General features: G+C 36.0%; 1 protein-coding gene across 1 annotated transcript; it reads left to right on the top strand.

Annotated features, from left to right (window-relative positions):
- Window positions 1–72: 72 nt before the first annotated feature.
- Window positions 73–20,382, top strand: KPNA5 (karyopherin subunit alpha 5). The gene is made up of 14 exons (XM_021555478.3): window positions 73–190; window positions 2,201–2,334; window positions 4,648–4,749; window positions 4,832–4,931; window positions 5,695–5,789; window positions 6,599–6,730; window positions 6,996–7,084; window positions 8,276–8,375; window positions 9,986–10,149; window positions 11,203–11,281; window positions 12,246–12,371; window positions 13,237–13,364; window positions 14,964–15,142; window positions 16,716–20,382. Exons 1-14 carry the CDS (start codon window positions 187–189, stop codon window positions 16,901–16,903), a joined length of 1,620 nt encoding a protein of 539 aa, XP_021411153.1. The 5' UTR covers window positions 73–186; the 3' UTR covers window positions 16,904–20,382.
- The last annotated feature ends 697 nt before the right edge of the window (window positions 20,383–21,079 follow it).

Below are 21,079 nucleotides of genomic sequence, written 5' to 3'. Positions count from 1 at the left end.
TGCCGGCCCGGGGCGGGCGCGGGCCGCGCACAGGCTGCTGGGAGCGGCGGGCCCGCCCCCCGGCCAGTGCGGCGCGCGGCGGGGCGGCGTCCGCCATCTTGCGTCGGTGTGTGGTGCGGGCGCGGAGCGCTCCGGAGCGGCGAGATCGCGTTTGGACGGCGCCGGGCGCCGGGCGTGCCCGCCGCGATGGGTAAGGAGGGAAAAGCGCTGAGAGCCGGCGGGTAGGGGCAGCAGAGGTTGTGAGGCGGGGTGAGGCGGGGTGCCCCGTGCAGGCCGGTCCGCCGCTGGCTCCGGCGGAGCGCTGCCCGCATGGCAGCTCGGTCGGGGCTGGGACGGCGTGTCTTCTTCCTCAGGCGAGAGGGCTCTGCCGTCCTCCCCCTTCCCTGCCTTGCTGCTGGTGGCTTTCCTCCCGTTCTGCGGGAGGGTGAGGAGCGGCTCCTCGCTGTGTCGCCAGGCTGGCGGGCTGGCTGGGTGTCCGGCCCCTCGGGCTGGCAGGCCGTCACTCCCGGCGCTCTCGGGCTCGCAGCCCAGCCTGGGGGCAGCGTCCGGCCGGGGACGGGGCGGAGGGACAGCGAGCTCCGTGTTCAGCGAGCCTTGGGTAGACAAGAAGGAGGGGAAAAAAAAAGTAGCATGATAGGTGTTAGACTATGCACGAGTGGGTGCAGTGCAGGAAGTGGTGGGTGGAGGGATTTAATGTTAAAACGGGTGTAGTTTTGTAGCACAGAAGTGTAGGCTTGCTTGGGTCTAGATGCAGAAGGTGTGAAACCAGGGTCTGCCAGCCTTCTTGCCCTTATGGTGTCTATATTAAAAGCCTTGTGGGGGGACGGAAGCTATAAATTTCTCAGTTTTTCTTTTTAAAAAAACAGTTTCGATAGGACCTTCATTCCAGTTGACCTTCTGTAACTTTGCAGAGAGGTGGTGACTGGGGTACTCTGAACGTACATTTCTCGTGTTTAGTCCATTTCTTGGCCTGACAGTTTCATTGGCACAACTAAATTAGCAAGGCATGAACGATTAAGAAGGGAATGGCGTTCTGGGACTAGATAATACAGTGGCATTGTTGGGAAAATAAACTTACATGACTTTTGCTAGAAATTTGCCTTAGACAGTGGCACACTTAACCTTGTTGTGCAGAGATGTCAATAGTTTACTTAGCTTCTTGTGAAGCAGATACTTGGGTGAAGCAGGCTGCCTAGTCCTTGCAGTGGTGCCTTGGTGTCAGCCTAAGTGTGCAGTCTGTTTTCCTCTCATAGCTTGTGTTTATTGCTTAATGGTCCTTGGTATTGCTGATTTAAAAAAAAAAAAAAAAAATTAAACAAAAACCCTAAAACAAATCGTCTCAGCAAAGAAGTTGCCAGAGAATTGTGCATAGCTCAGGAGGTGTAGTTTACATGTTTTCTCCCTGTAGAAGAATTCCAGAGTGATAGCTTGTGTAGAGTCTTGGTTTTGACACTTGTTTCTCAGATGAAGGCTTCAGTTCTAGCTTTAAAAAAAGGCACTGTGCTGTTAAGAGCCTTTTCCACTCCATTTGATCATTCTGGTGACAGAATTGTGGACTATTACTGTTATAGCTGATATACCTGAAATGACAGTCAGATTTAATCTTCTAAATCCATTAAAAGAACTGATAATTGGAGTGAGACAGTAATTTCATTAGTTTAAAATGAAAAAGAGTATGCCTGTCTGGGTGCTACTGACACTTAAATTGTTTTCCTGCACAGTTTAGAAGGAAAAGCATAGCCCTTAGATTCTATTATGTTTGTGAGATAGTCAAGGTAAAGAAACAATGCTATAAGTATTAAATGAAGCAGTAATTATTGCAGGTTTTCTTCTTGGGTTTGTGTTTATTTGAAATACATTTGAAGTCATCTTTATGAGAGGAGGAAGGAAATTTTTTTGCTTGCTGACAGAATCAAAATTTAGCAGCATAATATCTTTGCTTTTTGTTTTTCATTTTGCTTGTAAGATGCATAGTTTCTTTTTACAGTATCTGATTCTTGAGATGAACTGTAGTTTAATCTGTGGTTTGGAAATGCCTGTCTAGGCATAGGCTTTCTGTGACTTCTGCATTAAAGATTTTTGTTGATGAACTCAGTATTGCAAACAGATGCAGGAATATATAGCAGCTGCTGTAGATATTTTCATTGTATAAGAGATGGCAGGTGTGGGCTTTTGGAATAATTTTGTATTTTTTCAATAGACAACATGGCAAGCCCAGGTAAAGATAACTTCAGAATGAAAAGCTACAAGAATAATGCACTTAATCCCCAAGAAATGCGCAGGAGAAGAGAGGAGGAAGGAATACAGCTTCGGAAACAGAAAAGAGAAGAGCAGGTAAGCATTTTGGTGAGCTGTTCACTGTTCAGTGCCTGTGGAGTTATATTCAGGGGCCTGAAGGAACTTGAGCAGAATCCAGGAGTGCCAGGTTGAATGTCTGTTTTCTTTGCACTTGTGGGAAGCACCAGGCACCTCTCAATAGGATCATAAAAAGATGAACAGAAACTCTTTTAAGTTACTAGGGCACACAGAGGAGAGAGCTGTGACTTCTAGCATCAGTCATAGTCTAGGTTTATACATGTGAGACTAGACTGAAATAACACTCATATTTCCAGTTAGAATTTGAAACCTTGCTTTCTCTGCTAGAGCTGGGGTCAAAGTTTTGCTATGTGAAGAGAGAGGATTGTTTTCATCTTTGATACTATGCTTCAAATTGCCTGAGAGCTTCTACACCAGCTTAATAAAGTGGCTACCAGTTAGTGTCTCTGAACTATTATACAAACGTCTGTGGTTGATCTCATGGAATTTTTAGTGATTAGAGTATGTGGAACATTGTATTATTAATAGTTTGTCATAGTTCGTCTTCGCAGAATGTTTAGTAGTTTCTTGCCAGGAAGGTAAGGAAGGTAGTTTGTTTTTCTGGGTTTTTTTTGTTTTGTTTTTCTAAAGTGGATGAGTTTGTCTCCCACGATGTGGAGAGTGTCCCAGGCTCTGATCTAGTCTGCCCTGAGGAGGGAATACTTACCCTACTACTGGGAAAGTGGTGAATGGAAAAAGAATATCAATTATTTGGGCCAGAGGGGTAAGAGTCAGAAGTGGTATGGTACTGGAACACTTAGCTGTGAATGGGTAACTGCATTGCAGTTCCTGATGAAAGTTTTGTTTACATATTTTGTAGTAAATGCTCCCTATGTAAATAATGGGTGTTTCCTATGCTGATTGTTGTACCCATGAGACTACTGTTATGGTCTGCTGGATCTTAGTTTGTTGGAGTGGTGTTTTTCAGCTCTTCCTGACCTCAGAATGAGTTTATGCAGGGAGATGAGACTGCTTGTGCTCCAAAAGAAATTGTGACTGATAGAATGACCAAACAGGTTTATACTTTTCAACTAAGAACTTGTGTGTCTTTGTTGAGCATTGAGAAAGAATGGCTGATCTTCCAAAGGTGGACTATTGTTTCTTGTTCCTTTGTGGGTTTAAATGGAATTAAGCCTCATTTGCATTCAGTATTCTGTAGTTGTTTTGTGTCCAAAATTACACCCAACCCATAAGTGCGTTGAACAGGGGAGAGAATGCCTTGATTTAGGTTCCTCTCGAAATAAAGCTGGTAAAGCTAGATGCAAACATGGAGTTGTTCTGCAGTTTTGTACATGTGGAACAGCAGAAACCTAGGTCTGTAGACACCTAGAGGGACAAAAATGTCAGGATTTATAGGTGGTTTCATTATTATGCTTAAAGATAAAATCTTAGTCAATGGACTGAGAGTCTATAATTTCTTTCTAAAGATACAAATGTAAATATTCTTAGAATTGTTGGTTACACTAGTTGTAAGTGTAGTACTGGAATAAAGATGAAAATCTAGGTTTGGAATAAGTTTAAAATCTAGGTTTGGTTTCTAGAAGAGAAAGGTCAATATGAATGTTTTGCTTGTGTGCTAGAAAATGAAGTGGCACTCATTGAATATAGTTTATTAAATGCTGCAGTGCTGGTACATATTCTGAACATAGGCAGTGTGTGCAGCTAATTCTGAACATAGGCAGTGTGTAATGTTTGGACATGGAGAATGTTTAATGTTGCAAGGTTCGGAAGTTCACCTTGAAGTTACACTACTTTTTCTCTTCTGTATGAAAATTATGTTTTTGGTTTACTCTTTCCTCAGCTGGGTATAAAATACAGGTACTGCTTAGTAGTCTTCTGTAGAAGGGAGGAATGCAGTGTGCTGAAACACGAACATTGCATCTGTGCTGGTGATTTTAGCCTATAAACTAAGGAAGGGGAAAGTAGCTTGTAGACTACTATTTCTTGATTAAAATGCATGCTAATTATGAGGGATAAAAGACTAAAAGTAAAAAGATCTGTACCTTTATTTTCTTGTGGAAAAAGTTATGGATCTTTATAACTAGTAAGAATCTAGTACTAAATGTCTATCTGAAGTGTTGCTGTGCAGTTTCTGAAGATACAGGTATGATAATTTTTTTCCTTTATGTTATCCAAACTTTTGTATAGAATTCTCCTTGTATGGGTGAATAGGAAAGTGAGTAGGTAAAATTCTTTGACTGTTATTGGTGAAAGCATTTCTTCAAGTGTATGTCATCAGTACCCACACTTTGGTTATTCCTAATATCCCGCCAAAATTTCCCCTTTGTTCAGCTGTTTAAACGCCGAAACGTTTCTCTCCCGGGAAATGAAGAATCCATGGTAGAAAGCCCAATTCAAGATCCTGATGTCAGCTCTACTGTTCCTATTCCAGAGGTAAATACTTCAGAGTGTGTTTAGGATGTTATCTATTAGTGTGCATAGTACTACACTGTAAGAAATCTTCCTTGCATTTTAGGAAGAAGTTATTACTGTAGATATGGTACAGATGATTTTTTCAGATGATCCTGATCAACAACTCACAGCAACTCAGAAATTCAGAAAATTGCTCTCTAAAGGTAGGTGAACATTGCCTGTTTTTTCTAGTTGCTTCCTTCTGTGTTATTATGAATTATACTTAGTCAGTTAACATTTAGTTATGTTTTATTTTGAAATAGATCTTGCAGTAACTTGTAGTTCTGTTTATAAAGAAACTGTGCCAAATCTCTTCTGACCTAATGGCTAAATACAGAAATCTTCATTATTTCAATGTTAAGTTTTTCAAAGTGAAAAACAAGGATGTTTTTAATTGAGGTATCCAGGGCAGTAACTAACTGTGCACTAACATATTTAGAATAAATGTTGCAGTGATTCAGTTTCTCACTCCCATTCTCTCCTCAAGGGGAAAAAAATTACATGGGTGGCAAAGAAGAGTTGTAACTTGTTTTTGTTGGGGCTGTAAAACATGCAATCTTAAGGTGATGCTGGTATGTTTATACCATGATAGGTAAGGGTGTGTTTGGTCTTTTAAAATAGTATCCAGTAACCATAATTGCTCTTCCACCAACCTGAGCTGTTGGTGGAAGGCACAGTGTTCTGTGATGAGTTAGTAACATGCAAAGGCATAATAGTATGTGTTACTGTTATTATGTGCAATAGGGTGTTTACTACATTGTATCACTTTATAGAGAAGACCCTGCAAGTGAAAAGTTTGTAACTCCTTTTGAAAAGTAGTGAATGAAATTATGGTAAGAGCTACAAATCATGTTTATGGCTTTTGTCATACGGAAAAAGGAATTTATTTGGTCTTTTAACAGAAATGTATTTGTTTTTATTCCCTAGAGCCTAATCCACCTATAGATGAAGTCATTCAAAAACCAGGAGTAGTGCAGAGATTTGTGAAATTTCTAGAGAGGAGTGAAAATTACACTCTACAAGTGAGTTCAGCTTGTACTGATTGGGGGTTTCAGATGGGATTAGAAGCCTTCCAAAAGAGCTTTGGAAGGTACATGTTGTTTTGTTTGGTGGGGGATTTGAGTAGCCAAATATAATAATTTTTCACCACTGAAGCTGTATGTTTTCATTATTGCTGCTAAAAATATGATTTGACTTCATGAATTTCATAGCAGTCTCTAGGATCATGTGTTCAGCTGGACAAAAACTTGGGTGTTGAAAGCAAAAGCTGTTCAAGAGGATTTACAGAGTGGTATATTGAGATCATCAGCAATGATGTGTGAGCAGAATCTGTCTTGTTAAGTGTTGAATATACTGTAGTACTTTTCAGCTGAAATCTTAGGGAAAAAAATTACAGGAAACTGACAGGCTTGTTTGAAACCCTTTTAGAAAATCTTTGAGAAAATACCTAATTAATGGTAGGAGTAATGAGTTCTTTCTTCTCCTCCATGGGAATAGCACTTAGGCCTCGTGTACATTTGTAATAGAAGAATTAACTTAATATTGAGTAAGTGAAAGGTATTTGCAGTAATTAATTGTGACTCGAAATCTTTCTTAGTTCTGTTACCCAAAACCTAAAAATAACGTAGTTACTGAAAGTTCTTACTAAATAGAGATTTTTGTCACTGCCAGGTTTTTTATTGTTTAGTGTACTATAATAATAATTCCATGTCAGTGGAAAGGAAAAAAGTTGGAAAATTAACCTCTGAAATTCTTATGTCAAACTTCATGTCACGATTTTAAGTTTTACTGGTGAGTGGTTTAACAGGGTTATGTTTATGTTCCTCAACAGTTTGAAGCAGCTTGGGCTTTGACAAACATAGCGTCTGGAACTTTCTTACACACCAAAGTTGTAATTGAAACTGGAGCTGTTCCCATTTTTATTAAGTTGCTTAGCTCAGAACATGAAGATGTACAGGAGCAGGTAATTGTCTTCTTTAGTTTATAACTACTTAAAATTCAGTTATGAATGTCTCTTTTGGGGTCTGTGGGGTTAGAGAGGCTTTGAGCCGCATTTGGCTACTAGTTAGTTGACCTGCTTCCAGGAAGATAAAAATTTACTGTCATTATTTTTTCCCATCATGGTTTTTTTTTCCTTTTCTATAATATTTGCTGTAAAAAGTATAGATTATCTGTCAAACTTGATTTGCAAGCATGTATAAATTCACTTGGATATTTTGCTTTTTAAGGCAGTGTGGGCTCTTGGAAACATTGCTGGTGATAATGCAGAATGCAGAGACTTTGTTTTGAACTGTGGAATATTGCCACCTCTCTTAGAGTAAGTATCTTAGAGTAAGTATTGTAAACTACTACTATAATATTTTGTATGTGTATAGATAAATGAAAACTTCAACTTAGAATTTACTTGAAAAGAATGTAAGTTTTTGTCTAAATTGAGAATCATAACGATATAATAAGAAGCACTTTAATGTTTTGGGTTACATAAGCTTCATGCATATCTTTCATTAATTAGTTCATGACTGGAAGCTTTTCAGTGTTTGCAAAAGGAGAGAAGTGTTACTTCACAAATGCAAATTTTCTGTATTGTGCCAACTCTGTATTGTCAGATTTCTGAATGTATGGGATGGGAGACATAATTTAATTCCCACTTGTATTTGTATGGTTCCATCTGCCTAGGCAATAGGCTGTGTTCTCCACTTTTGTTCAGTAGCTCCAAGCTCTAGTTTTCCTATTTATCTATTTGTTTGCTGAGATGCACTGACAGAGTAGTTACGTGAGCTCTGCTTCACTAGAAGTTTTCTCTTCACTAGGAATATCATTCCAGCATTGCTATGTGCTTGCCATAGTATTTTCATCACAGGGAAAAATTTGCACAACACAAATGTTACTCAGCTTACTACCTCTTAAAGTAATAAAACAACTTAAAACATTTGTAAAATAGCTTCAAATAGCAGAGGAGAATATGATTACCTTCACCAAGGGCTTAAAGAATTAAGATTTAACATTTTAGATGTTTTGTATCTGACAGTGAAGCAGATTTTTCAGGTGTTGAATCTTTCATGTTGTATTTGGCAAAAACAGAAGTAATGTGTTAATTTCTTTACAAGAACTTCCAAGTTACAGCTTTTTATGGAACTATTTTTATTATTATTTAATTGCATTCTCTGAATGAAAATATCAAAGTTCATTCCATGCATGGTTGCATCTCTTAGCCCCTTCTGAAGGCCCTCAGAAAGGTTTAATTGAATGATTTTTCATATAAGCAACTGTTTACTCTGTATGGATGTACATGATTTGGGGATGAAAGATCACAAAATTGTGCTAAATAATCTCAGATTCTGTTGATTTTAAGAAAATAGTTGCAACATGTAAGATATGACAGTAAATTAATTTAAACTAAATAATGGAATTTCTTTTCCTTATGTGATGCCCTTTTGGTAACAATAGCCAGAAAATTGCCTAAATTTGAATAAGAAATTACTTTTTATCTTATTGTTGTCTCTTACAGATTGTTAACAAATTCGAATCGTCTTACAACAACAAGAAATGCAGTCTGGGCGCTCTCAAATCTTTGTAGAGGAAAGAACCCACCTCCAGACTTCAGTAAGGTATAATAAAGTAGTAATTTTGAGAAATCAGAAAGCTAAAGAATATTTATGTTTCTAATATTTTATAATAAATAGAATTTTTGAATCTGGATATAGACATACCTTTTATGTTTTTAATGTCATCACACAGTTTTGCCCGTCTGTTCTATCTGTGAAAAATCATCTACTTTGGCACTGATTGCAATAAAATCATACCACTTAAAAACTTGAGACTATAGTCTGGTGCAAGTAGTCATACACTGGTATGAAGTGATGGAAAAATTATAAATTCAGCACTAAACCATGTGAGGCTGTATTTTCTCCAGAACTTTTGTAAAGAATGTGAGTTATAGCTGAAGCTTCCTCGTTTTTGGTTTTTTTTTTTTTTTTTTTTTTTTGTTCTGTGATTGTGAGTGCATGCTGCATGAACAAATTTTTGAGTTTCCTGCTCTGTCAGATGCAGTTAAATCAGGCTTTGCTGGCAGAGAGAGCCTATATGCTCTCCTTTTTTTTTTCTTCTCTCTAGTATGTGGCTGTAAAGACTATAGAGACTAGTAGGAGCTTTAGCTTTTTTTCAGTATGAAATTAATTTCTGGTAAGGTTAATGACTTTAAAAAAGATTAACACTGGATATTCTGGTAGAAGAGACTGAGTTTAAACGATCATTAAAGTTAATTTGGAAAGCGTTTTACCTCATGAGTTAGTAATTACTAAATAGTAGTTACTGCTACTTATTAATTCTTGAAGAAATATTAACAAAAAGGGGGGATTTCTGTTGTCAATTAATTGATCACCTCACAATTACTCTGCCTAACCTATATCCTTTACTAGTGTTTTGTTATGGCAGTGAAAAAACAAGTTTTTTTGCTATTTGAATATAAAACCTCACAGGAAAAGGATTCCCTATAGGCAGCTGCTAATAAGAATAAGTCCTCTGCTTCTTGCCCTTTGCAACAGCAGCAGTTGGACACATAATAGAGACTGAATTTGCATAACCCATGTAAGGTAAAGAATTAAGTTCTACAAAGAATATGAAATTCCCAGGCTGTACTGCAGACATCTGTCAGGTTCCAAATGGTGCGAAGGTGGTCTAATACATTTGGCTCTGCAGGGAAGTAAGTTACAGAGGTTGAGGCCAGAGGGTACAGCAGCGGTGAGAACTGAAATGAGACATTGATTGGTTCGGTGAATGTTGGGTGCTGTGTGAGTTACTCTAGGCTGATTATTACAAATAACTGCCAGTACTCCTACAAAGTCAGCAAAAAAAACCACAAAAAACAAAAAATAAACCAAAAAAAACCCCTTTATTTTTGAGATTCTGCTTCCTGAATGATTAAAAAAAGCATCAGTAATTTCTGTAAAAGCAGATGGTTTTTGGTTAAGCTGAACAATTATATACTTAATACAGTATCTCTCAGTAAATAGGCTGTGAATCAGAATTTATCCAATTTGCTGGTTTGAATTGGATATCTGGTTTAATCAGAAAGTGTTCCACCTGGATCCTCATTCATTAATGACCTTGTGTACCTGAGCAGTAAATAGTTTTGCACATTTATGACTTTGCAGAGTGTTCTCTGAAACTTGAAAAGTATGGAACACCTAATTTTATACAATATCTTTCTTTAACCTAGGTTGCTCCTTGCTTAAATGTTTTATCAAGACTGTTGTTTAGCAGTGACCCGGATGTATTAGCAGATGCTTGCTGGGCCCTCTCTTACCTTTCAGATGGTCCCAATGATAAAATTCAAGCTGTTATTGATTCTGGAGTGTGTCGAAGATTGGTAGAGCTGCTTATGTAAGTCTTCTCACAAAACAAATGTCTTATAGTACTGTTAATATTAAAATTGAGCTGTGTTTTCTCACCTGATGTCTTTATTTTTGTGAAAAGTGATGAACGTGAATTCAGTCTGAAATCTTTTAAGGTGCTTGCTAGGTTCCTGCAATTGCTCCTGACATTGACAGTGAAAAAAGCTTTTTCCAAAGTATTCCTTATATTCGTTAGAATTTAATGTAGTATTTCATATGCATGAAGGAATAGAAGGGCAAAGACTGAAGACTAATGTTGAATTGTAAATTAATTAATTTATCTTTTTTTTTTTCTGGTTTTTGGTTTCACTGTTGTACTTTCCTTTCTAGGACATATAATTGCTTTACAGACAGTTCTTGGACTCGGGGAAGTCTTTTTAACATTTTTAAACTGTTCCAAGATATTTGGGTTTGGGTTATTATTTTCCTGGAAAAGGAGACTAAAGCCCTGTGTTCACATGGGACTGCAGAGTAGGTCTGGGATAGTAGTTCCCAGCACAGACAGCTCAGCACACTTCCCTGTGAAAAGCTGGTTTATATAGCTGTCAGGACACGGAAGATTACTTTCTCTTCCTCTAGAAGCTCTAGGACAACTGTGTAATTTCCTTCCCCCACACATCAGGCAGTTGAATATGGACTTCATGTGCCTGGCTTCTAGGATTATTGAGTCACAAAAGGGGTCGTTTAGCTTACAAAACATACTAAGCTTTAGTATACACTTCCTAACAGCCCTTCTGTTTCTGTGGCTATTGAATGACATGTTCCAGTATCATATTTAATAATACTTGAGCTGGGCGAAATGGATCTGCTGAGCAGATTGCTGTAAGTTGTGGTGTTCCATAGAGGTGCTCGGTCTTTGAATCAGCAATTTAAATGTGAGGTTGTAGTAGACAAATTTGGCTAAACAGGGAAAGTGCAATAAGTAGTACACTGTTTTTGATAACTAAATACTTAGCACCTGAAGTAAACCCTTGTTTGCTGAAAATGCAGAATTATTCTTTTAACACTTGGTAATATCAAACAATATAATATTTGTCTCCAGGCATAATGATTACAAGGTGGTATCCCCTGCATTAAGAGCAGTTGGAAATATTGTTACTGGGGATGATATCCAAACACAGGTAAGACTAGTTGATTTAAGACAAATTATTTGTCAAGACAGAATTTTGTAAAAACTTTGACAAAATACATGTCCAATACAGGTATCTGCATACATCACTAAAAGAGGCTTTCTAGAAATCTATGCTGTTGATTTGATAGTTTAGGCTCCTATTTTAAGCATTATGTTAGTGCAAGAATGAGCATTTTTTTTACAGTATTGTGTGTAGTGGAATGCTTCGTTTCTGTCTAATACTTTGTTGCTTTTTTTTGTTTTTTTCCCTTCCTTTCAGGGGGTTCAGTTACTTATGGGTAAAGGGTCCCCTTTTTCAATAGTCTTAAAGACAGTCAAGGTTTTCACTTCTAAGCTATGTTTATACTTGATTTGTCCATGAACTTGCATGTGATAATCTTACTGATGTAATTTATTCTAAATATATGTTTTATTAATTTTAGGCAATGCCACTGATTTTGAAGCAATGCACGAAATAGGAAGACAGGTCCTACATTAAAGATAATTCTCTCTAAAAGGCTGACAGTACTAGTGTAAAAAGAACATAAGGAAAAATGTTACTTGCATAATTTGAGCTCTAGAGACAAGGATATTGCTAAGGAATTAAATAGAAACCCTTATCTCTTAAAAAATTAGCAAATAACTATACAAGTTAGATGTGCACTTGTCAATTATTTTGATTACTCATATTTTAGCCTTAAGCAGCCTTACATAGTTTTGCTATTGTCAGTCTTTTGGTCTGAACTTTAAATGAAGGCAGATTCTTTCAAATTGCTGGATTGTCTGATCACACACTACAGCATTGAACACTTACTTTGCAGGATATGACACTTCATATAGTATAAATGTGTTGCAAGATCTTTTCAAGTCCGCTGTAAAATGCTTTTCTATTTATATGTGTATATATATGTATATTGCACAAGGCTATATGTATATATAGTACAACCTAATTTTCAATTTTTAAATTATTTTAGGTGATTCTAAACTGCTCTGCATTACCATGTCTCTTGCACTTGCTTAGTAGTCCCAAGGAATCTATCAGAAAAGAAGCATGCTGGACTGTTTCTAATATAACTGCAGGAAACAGAGCTCAGATTCAGGTAAAGCCTGGCAATTTGTTACTCAGTTGATTTTGTTTTCATTTTACTACTTTACTTGATTTTCCTTCACAAGATGTAAATGGATACTGTACTGTCTCTGTATTACTTGTTTTAGTCCTAACTGTCTATAAGTTTACCTTAGCTAAATTGTTTCTTCTAAACCTTGAGATATTATTTTAAATAGAAATAGTTGTCACAATTTGTACTACAAATTTGTCCGGTGAAAAGTGAACTAGTTTGTGAATATTTTGCTTATTTTGCCTGACATGATGTTATCAACACTGAGTTGTGTTCTTGTGGAAACTACTGCATCCTGAATATTGTTCCGCGTGACTGGAGCTATCTGATAAAAGGTTCTGATCAACAAAAATGAGAATTCTGAATCAGCATATGTATTCCAAAGTGATTTTTTTCCCCTTCTGCTTCAATCAGAGATGAAAATGTTACTTCCTGTTAACTTAATTAACTTAAAACTTAATTAACTTAATAAAGTCTCCAATTACAGACATAGTCTCTCGATAGAGACCACAGATGTCAATAAAAGGGAAAATGTTATTCCGAGGCTTGAGATTCAGTTCAAAAACTCAGAATGTGTTGTATGATTTTTAAGTAGGCTAGTCTAGTAAGTTGGGCTCTGCCCACCAGAAACAGAAAAATAAGAAACCCAAGGTTTTCTGATGGCCACTGCAGTGCAATTTGTAATAGTTCTAAATTTCACTTTAGCATTACTAGTTTGTATGACATCATCTAAACAGAATATTATTTGTTTTGATATTAGTGGGTATCACGAATTCTTGTAGTTAAGGCTATAAGTGTTCTGAAATCTTTATTAATGGTTGTAAAATGTTACAATTTCATCTCTTAGGCAGTTATAGATGCAAATATTTTTCCAATATTGATTGAAATTCTCCAAAAAGCTGAATTTCGCACCAGAAAAGAGGCAGCATGGGCCATAACTAATGCAACGTCAGGAGGAACCCCTGAACAGATCAGGTAAGTTTGTGTGTGTGTTACTATTTTCTCTGCTTAAAGATCTTCTGTAGGGCATTTGGATTTCTGCATTTGAATCTTGACAGTCATAGCAACAAAATCCTAAACATAGCCTCAATTCCTTGAAATTTCAACTTGGAAATGTAGAAATTCAGAAAAATCAAAGAAATATATGCAATAAACTTAATAAATAATTAGTACGTTTTTTTCAGGGGTGTTGCACCTAAAGGGTGAAACAAGCTTATCTTCTACAGCTAATATTACATTATCAAACACAATTGGAACAGTTGATGAACGGTTTCAGTGTTTGAAAATGGAAAAGTGTGAGGGGTTCTTTAGAAAATTTGTGCAGCAGAATTGTATACTTGGGGACAGACTTCAGGGATTTTAGCTTCACTATCAGTATTATTTTAAAGCAGATATCTAAACTCCTTGCTCAGAACTGAGTTTGATGAAACTTCCACTGTCAGTAGCTATTTATATGCTGCAAAGATAGAATTGCTAGAATAAAATACCTTCTGGTTTCTCTGAATACTGTAGAATAATGATCACTTTGAATCAGCTGATAATTTGATTTTAAAATTACTGTATTATTTGGAAGCCAGAACTTAAAGTGATGTGATAATTTATCCAGCATATTGGGAGATCTGTTGCAAGAAATATGTTCTTATTAATTTATAATGTAACTAATCCTGAACTTCTTAAAGCCACTAAGTGTTATCGGAGGGATAACAGGCCTAACAAAGAAAAGTGTCTTGCTTTCTTGAATTTGTTTTAATTACTTGTATAATGTAACACTTCAAAATCTAGCATTTTAAAAATACATTTTAATTCAGGATCTTCAAATAGTAGATACCGTAACGATGGCTCCTCAGCAACAATACATTGTTCCTGAGGAGCCATTGTTGGTGTCATGAAATTTTAGTCCTCCTAATGTCCTCAGAGTTCTACTGCCTAACTGCAGGATAGTTTTTAATCACTGAATTAAGCTGTATTTAGGCAAACATTGCTGTCATCATTTTACTTACATGGTAGAAACAAGGACACAGGTTTTGACTTGTGAAAGTTCATATACAATTTTTTTTCAAAATTGTGAAACGGAGTGGCATACTCAGAATCTCAGTATTTTTTCTTTGTGTTTAGAGTTACATCCTTCTCTTTATAGTAGGTGATTCTATTATCTTAATGGACTGCTAGTGTGGATTGTGTTAGCACAGAGCAGTGCCCAGTGTTCTTATATGTACCTAATGTGTTTACTTGATATTTTTACTGCTAGAAAATTTCACCTGCCTGAGAAAAGAACGTCCTGCTAACATTTTTTCTCTTACATTCAGTTAAACCCACCTGAAGATTGTAGGAAAAAAGACTATAGATTTCACACTCCAATTAGGAATACACACATTCATTTTGTTTTATTAGGATAAGTTGTAATATTTATTTCATTTGAGCCTAAGTTTCTTTTTGTATTGTTGCATATTTTAGAAGTTCTGTTGTTTCAGTCACTTTTTTTTTAGCAAAAGTAAGTATAAATAGCAGTACACTGGTATGTCAGAATAAATGTGCTGGATTATCAGTTCTTTTCTCCTTCCTCTGTTTTTTTAGGTATTTGGTAGCACTAGGTTGTACCAAGCCTCTTTGTGACCTCCTAACTGTGATGGATTCAAAAATAGTACAGGTGGCTTTGAATGGACTTGAAAATATTCTCCGTCTTGGAGAGCAAGAGTCAAAGCAAAATGGAATCGGCATTAATCCTTATTGTGCCCTCATAGAGGAAGCCTATGGTAAGAACACACTTCTTGTAAAACCACATACCTGAACTCTCTTATTCTAGGCTATTCTAGGTAAAAACAAAACCATTGTGAGTCATTTTGAAATTTGCAGATAGGTTTTAATATGAGAATTACTCCAAGCAGAAGTAGACATAAAGTATCACAAAGTAAGTACTGTAACATTTAGGGGAAGTGGTTAAATGCAGAAAACGTCTGGGTGTTTGTCTGCAGTCAGTTTAAATGTCCCTCTAGAGAAACATTCTCCAAACAGTTTTACGCAGGTGTCCCAGTCTATTGGAACCATGCTTTGCATAAATTTATCAGCCATTCCTAAATACAGTTTTTAATACTCTAATGCCTAGTCCTGTTTGCTACAGTTTCATTACCAAGAGGGATGTAAGATCAGGGTTTTTTTAATTGATCCTAAAGTTGGATCACTTTTTAATATAGTAAATATCAGTAACAGCAAAATCAACTTCAGGTCATAAAACTAAGTAAGTTTTTACTTTAGCAAGTTTTTTGTTTAATCTCTTATAAAAGTTCTTGAATTAAACCTCTATATAAAGACATTTTAATTTGTGGAATTTCATGACTGGATTCTTTTACAATTGGCTTATAATGAAACTGGCATTTTTTATGGAGAATTGCCTTTTTTGTAGCTCTGACAAAACAAAATTGTCAGACATTTTTATTTCAGAAACTGCTAGTAAATAATAGAACTGTAGTTCTAATTGACCACATTGTATCTGATTAGATGGTACTTTCCTGTAAAGCAGTCTTCACATCTGAATTCCCTGTTAAAAAGTTCATTTTTTTAAATCAAGTGCATGCTTGAAAAACTTAGCAATTAAATGCATAAGAGGAGTAAGTACTGAAGACTTCAGTGGAATTTATTGTCTTACAGATTTTCTGTCCATTCATAATTTTAAGTATTGACTCTAGGTTCTCTTCTTTCCTTTAGCACTTAAGCATAGGCTGCTGAAGCTGTAGAGTATAAATCCAAGTAAGGAAAACAGCTGATTATATCACCCTCATTGCTTTGGCCTCTGCAGTCACCAGAAAGGTTCATTTGAGCACTTTCTAATCCAACCGTAGTGGAAACAACATTACCTTAAAAAGCTAAATAGGAATTTTGTATTAACCTGACTGCCTAGCACTTAACCTCTGCTCCTTTTCCTGAGTTATGTCCTTTACTTGCAAAATTGTAAGCTTTCCAAAAGATAGGGTCTTTAAATCTCACAGTTAAATTCAAAAAAAGATCCCAGACTGTGCCCAGTGACAGCTCCATGAGTGGAGATAGAATTTGGAGTTGGGGAAGACTTAAGAGTAGAAGAACAGAAATTAGGGTATAAGTTTAATTGAAATGCTTCTAGCATAGTTTTAAAAGGAGTTTGCACAGCAGAAAATGAAGACTAGAAATACATGGGTTGGGACACTAAGAACCAGTGATATCAAATTAATTGAGGTGACTTCGGATTCCATCTTTTTGTCTTAAGAAGTACTGCTATACTATAAGCTGCTTCCATTTGAATTCATCATTAATTTAAGCAACTGTATATTTGAAAATGTTCTATTTTAAATTTAGGACTTGATAAAATTGAATTTCTTCAGAGGCATGAAAACCAAGAGATCTACCAAAAGGCTTTTGAACTCATAGAACATTATTTTGGTGTTGAAGAAGAGGACTCTAGTATTGCACCTCAGGTGGATGAAAGTCAGCAGCAGTTTGTGTTTCAACAGCAGGAGGCTCCAATGGAGGGATTTCAGCTCTAAACTACTGAAGTGAATATAAGCATAAAATTTAAACACTTGTATGGTGTGGGGTTTTTTTTTCTCAGAGGTCTTTTCTTTATGGCCAAAGTTAGAGGAAAAGCTGAATGTTTTACAGAAATACATGAAGAAACAGCTCATGCACTTTTATATATTGTGTTAGAGACAACTGTTCTCTATTTTGTATTTGTGTTCTTCATTATCTCTTATGTACAGAAAACAACTGTGAGTAATCGTGTCTAAAAGCATTAAATGTGATTTAACAAGAACTGTTTAGCTAAGACTTGGTAGGATTTTAGGTAGAAGTTCAGAATTTTTCATGTAGTCTCAAACTTCCTATCAGCAATACAGTTACTGACAGTTAAAATTTTGGCAGTAGGCTTGACTTGCCCAGTCTCTATCAAATCTACCTCTTGTATTGAAGCAGAAACAGTGCTTCAGAACTAAGGCATGAAATAAAGATGAGCTTGTAAGAAGCTGAATTGGAATGTGAAAAATATTTATTTAAATTGTGAAACGTTTATGCATTACTTACTTTACAACATACTGTTGGAATTTATTTATAAAATGTATTTAAAGACATAATAGGTATACATATATAATGCTAATTGCCTAATATAATATTGAATATATAAAAAAGTTATTTCTGAATTATGTGGGAAGAGGACTATTTCAGAGTTTTTCAAATTGGAATCAGCGGAAACCTTGTTGGTCATTAGATGTTGGCTCTGTAATGAAAGCTGCTAAATGGCATTACAAGTCAGCCACAACTGCAGTACTTTGCAGTGGAAGCAGCCACTGCAGTTACCACAAGAAAGCTGTAATTAGGACTGACAGAAGGGTGATGTGCACCAATTACTAAGCTGATGTTTTACAGCTGTCTTCTGTCAAGATGTGGTAACACCACTTTAGTTTGAGAAATATTGCAATGCTTGCCTTTTAGTACAATAGCTTCTTAAAAGTTTAGATAGTAGGTGTTATTTTTGACCAAGTATGCTACTGCCACTTGAACTGTTCCTTAGGTTAATAAATTTGGTTTGCTTTTGGTAAGACAATAGAAATACTGCAATGAAAAATGAATAGTGAATCAAAATCACACCAGTTGAAGGAAAAGTTTGTTGTACTGTAAATAGCATTTAGTACGTGGACACCAAAACTAACTAGAAGTTACTGTCATCTAAATATTTAGGCTCTACAATATACAGTGTTTGCTGTTAAACAGTAAAAGATACAGAATTCTAATATTTACGTTAACAGTTTTGAGTACAGAAAAGTGTATGCTCTGCTTTGACTTGCATATAAGTAGTGTTTCTGGTGTATTAGTAGTATATCTCATTTGGAGAAATTAGTACTTTGGGTTAACTCTGAAGTATTACTATTTTTTATTACCTGTAATTAATGTATTAACATCAAACTCCTGGGTTAAGTGAAATCTGTGACATATGAGAGCATTTCATGCTTCATAAAAAGCTGCAATTCAGACTTCAAATCACTTACCCATGGCACTGTGCTTGTCACTAAATAATATTTTAATGCACTGAAAAATACAGGTTAAAGGTTGTATCATTTACAGTACCATTTTATATTTAGAATTTTTTTTACATGCAAGTTAAGATTCTAAGATGTTTCACTTTGCTGTTACAGCAATATATTCTATATTGTAATTGAATGTGGGACTTGAAGTGGATTTTCTAAAATTAATGGTCAGTTTTGACTAAGATATAGCTGGGAGGGAAGCAACCTCCCTTTGAAGTCTTTTTAGTGGAATATAGAAGTGTAAGAAGTGTATATAGGAGTGCTGTTACTTTATGAACTCTGAATAATGAGATATTTTAGCAAATGACACTTTAAACCTAGATTTGTACAGCATACAACAGTTTTGAATAGCGTGATAATATTGAGTACAGCTGCCAAATTTTCATATAATGTTAGGTGATTGTACTTATGCCCTTTTTACTCTCATAGTTTTAGGTTTTCGTACACCAACCTTCATTCTTCCCCATGGTCTCTCCACTCCCCATTTATCAAAGAACAGGGTAACAATCATGAAAATCTACCACGATTACTAGCAAATGCTGAATTTCAGTGTTTTAATGTAAGAAAATTATTCAGGTAACAGGGTATTCCTTTGTTTCTAACAACCTTGTTTTGATAGAAACCAGCTGTGCCTGCTTTTTATTTGGAGAACCCTGTAAAACTACATTTATAAGCCTCTCTTATTTAAACCAAATCTGAACTATGAAAATCTTAATTGAAAGACTTGAAAATGAAGAAAAGAGGCAAGATTTAAAGTATTATATTTGTTTTGAAAGAATGTCTTCATTTGTGTGGGTATATTCTATCTTGTGGACAGTTAGCGACTGCACTTTACACATTTACACAAACTATATTTAATGACTCTGATTCATTTAAATGGAACAATTTGAAAGGGAACTAAAATTGATGGACTTTTAGGATGATGAAAATCTTTATTTAAATTCAACATTTGGTTTACCCTGATATTGTTAAAAAATATTAATGAAGATTGTTTAAAGGATGGTCTCTCCTATTTTATCACTGGGTTTATATCATGTTTTGTTAAAAGCACATAAATGAGCAAAATAAAACTAGAGATTATGAGTTAAGGTCAGCTCTGGTGTACTCATTTGCAGGTAGGGGCATGATTATGATGATGTTACCTAAACAGATGAAACTAGTATGGAGAGAGAAACAAAACTGTGATTTGAAAATCTCTTTAAGTTTGTCATTTTATATGCAATCTGCAGTGCCCCATCTGGTACAAAGTCTGTTTAAAAATACAAGGGGTTTGGGTTTAATTAAAAAGGTATCATTTGTTCTGCTTAAATGTGAATACTAACTAGCTAATCTATGCAACTATGCAGAGCATAAGATTTTTTTTATTAGTTCCCTATTCTTGTTACACTGAATCATAGCTAATTTTTTCATCATTGCACTTTTGTCTGAGGATTGGTTCATACAGCTTTTTTAATTTTATAGTATTTGCTTTACACACTGTTCCTAGCAGCAATCAGAAAATAGTAATAATGTTGGCACAGAAATGTTTGCTGTAGAACAATTTTGCAACTGGAAACTATTTATTGTTAGGCCTGTCTTTAAAAAAATAATAAAGATGCACTATTGTCTTTCCTCCATGGTTAATTTTCAGTAGGTTTAAATGTATTAAATTGTACAGCTGAGGATTTTTGTAACAGGTCTGCAAATAGATACGTGGACTTAAACTGTGACTTCAAGATTTCACTGAAATCTGGAATGAGAAATTTTAGTTACTTATGGCACAATGTCTTCAGTATATAATGCAGGAAACCTAAATTACCTGTATTAACTTCAGATAGTAATAGTGCATCTTTAAATCCAGGCCAACAGCCCACTACTGTAACAGAACACATATGAGTAGTATGCAATATTATGGAATGTTAAATCTCCAAATACCATACAGAAACCAATAAAACCTATTTTACAGATGTTTACTGTATTTATTTAGTGATTCAATAAGTGTTGCTTCTTAAAGCTAAAAAATGCAAATACCATTTTGAATGCAGCATTGATGCCAATAAGTTCCAAGTGGCAATTTGTGCACTGAAAAACTGCACTGTCACCAGACAGAAAACTTCTTGGGTGTAAATATTTTGTGATTATCTAACCAAAGGTACCTGACTTTCTTAGGAAACTACCTCATCCCCTTTAAAACTAATTACTGCTTTTAATCATATGCATAACATTCTAAATAGTTTTAATTATATGCAACAATTATCCAGAATATCTTCCTAATGAAAGAGCCATTCCCTTTCTTTTTGTGATGCTGTAGCTACTCTTACTTTGAGGTGAGCATGCTACAGTTGTCTGTTTAGGGGTGAAACTCACTAATCGCTCTCAGCAGCAGTTAATTTTGCTCTTCCAAGGACATTGAGCATTTCAGACAAAGTTACTTGTTCTTCGCCTCTGCAGCCAGCGCAGCCTCCTCCCGCCACTTGGCCTTCTTTGCCAAGTTCAAGCTCGTTAAGGACTCGTGACGTGCAGCAGCCTGAGGAAGTAACAGCATAGGAGTAAGGATGCACCCAGGGAAAGCTACCCAGCCTAGGGAATGGGTAACAGCCACTTAGGGCAGCTGGGGTTTCAGAGACTAGATTAGCTGAAGCATGGGCAGCTCTAAGCTGCTGC

The sequence above is a fragment of the Lonchura striata genome, chromosome 3, assembly GCF_046129695.1.
Source record: "Lonchura striata isolate bLonStr1 chromosome 3, bLonStr1.mat, whole genome shotgun sequence".
Lineage (NCBI taxonomy): Eukaryota > Metazoa > Chordata > Aves > Passeriformes > Estrildidae > Lonchura > Lonchura striata.
The sequence above is the reverse complement of the archived record's forward strand: the minus strand, read 5'-3'. Positions and strand labels throughout refer to the sequence as shown.

Coding starts and splice junctions, on each gene's coding strand:
- KPNA5 (XM_021555478.3), top strand. Junction 2,335..4,647: donor AACAGAAAAGAGAAGAGCAG/GTAAGCATTTTG, acceptor CCCTTTGTTCAG/CTGTTTAAACGCCGAAACGT. Junction 5,790..6,598: donor GTGAAAATTACACTCTACAA/GTGAGTTCAGCT, acceptor GTTCCTCAACAG/TTTGAAGCAGCTTGGGCTTT.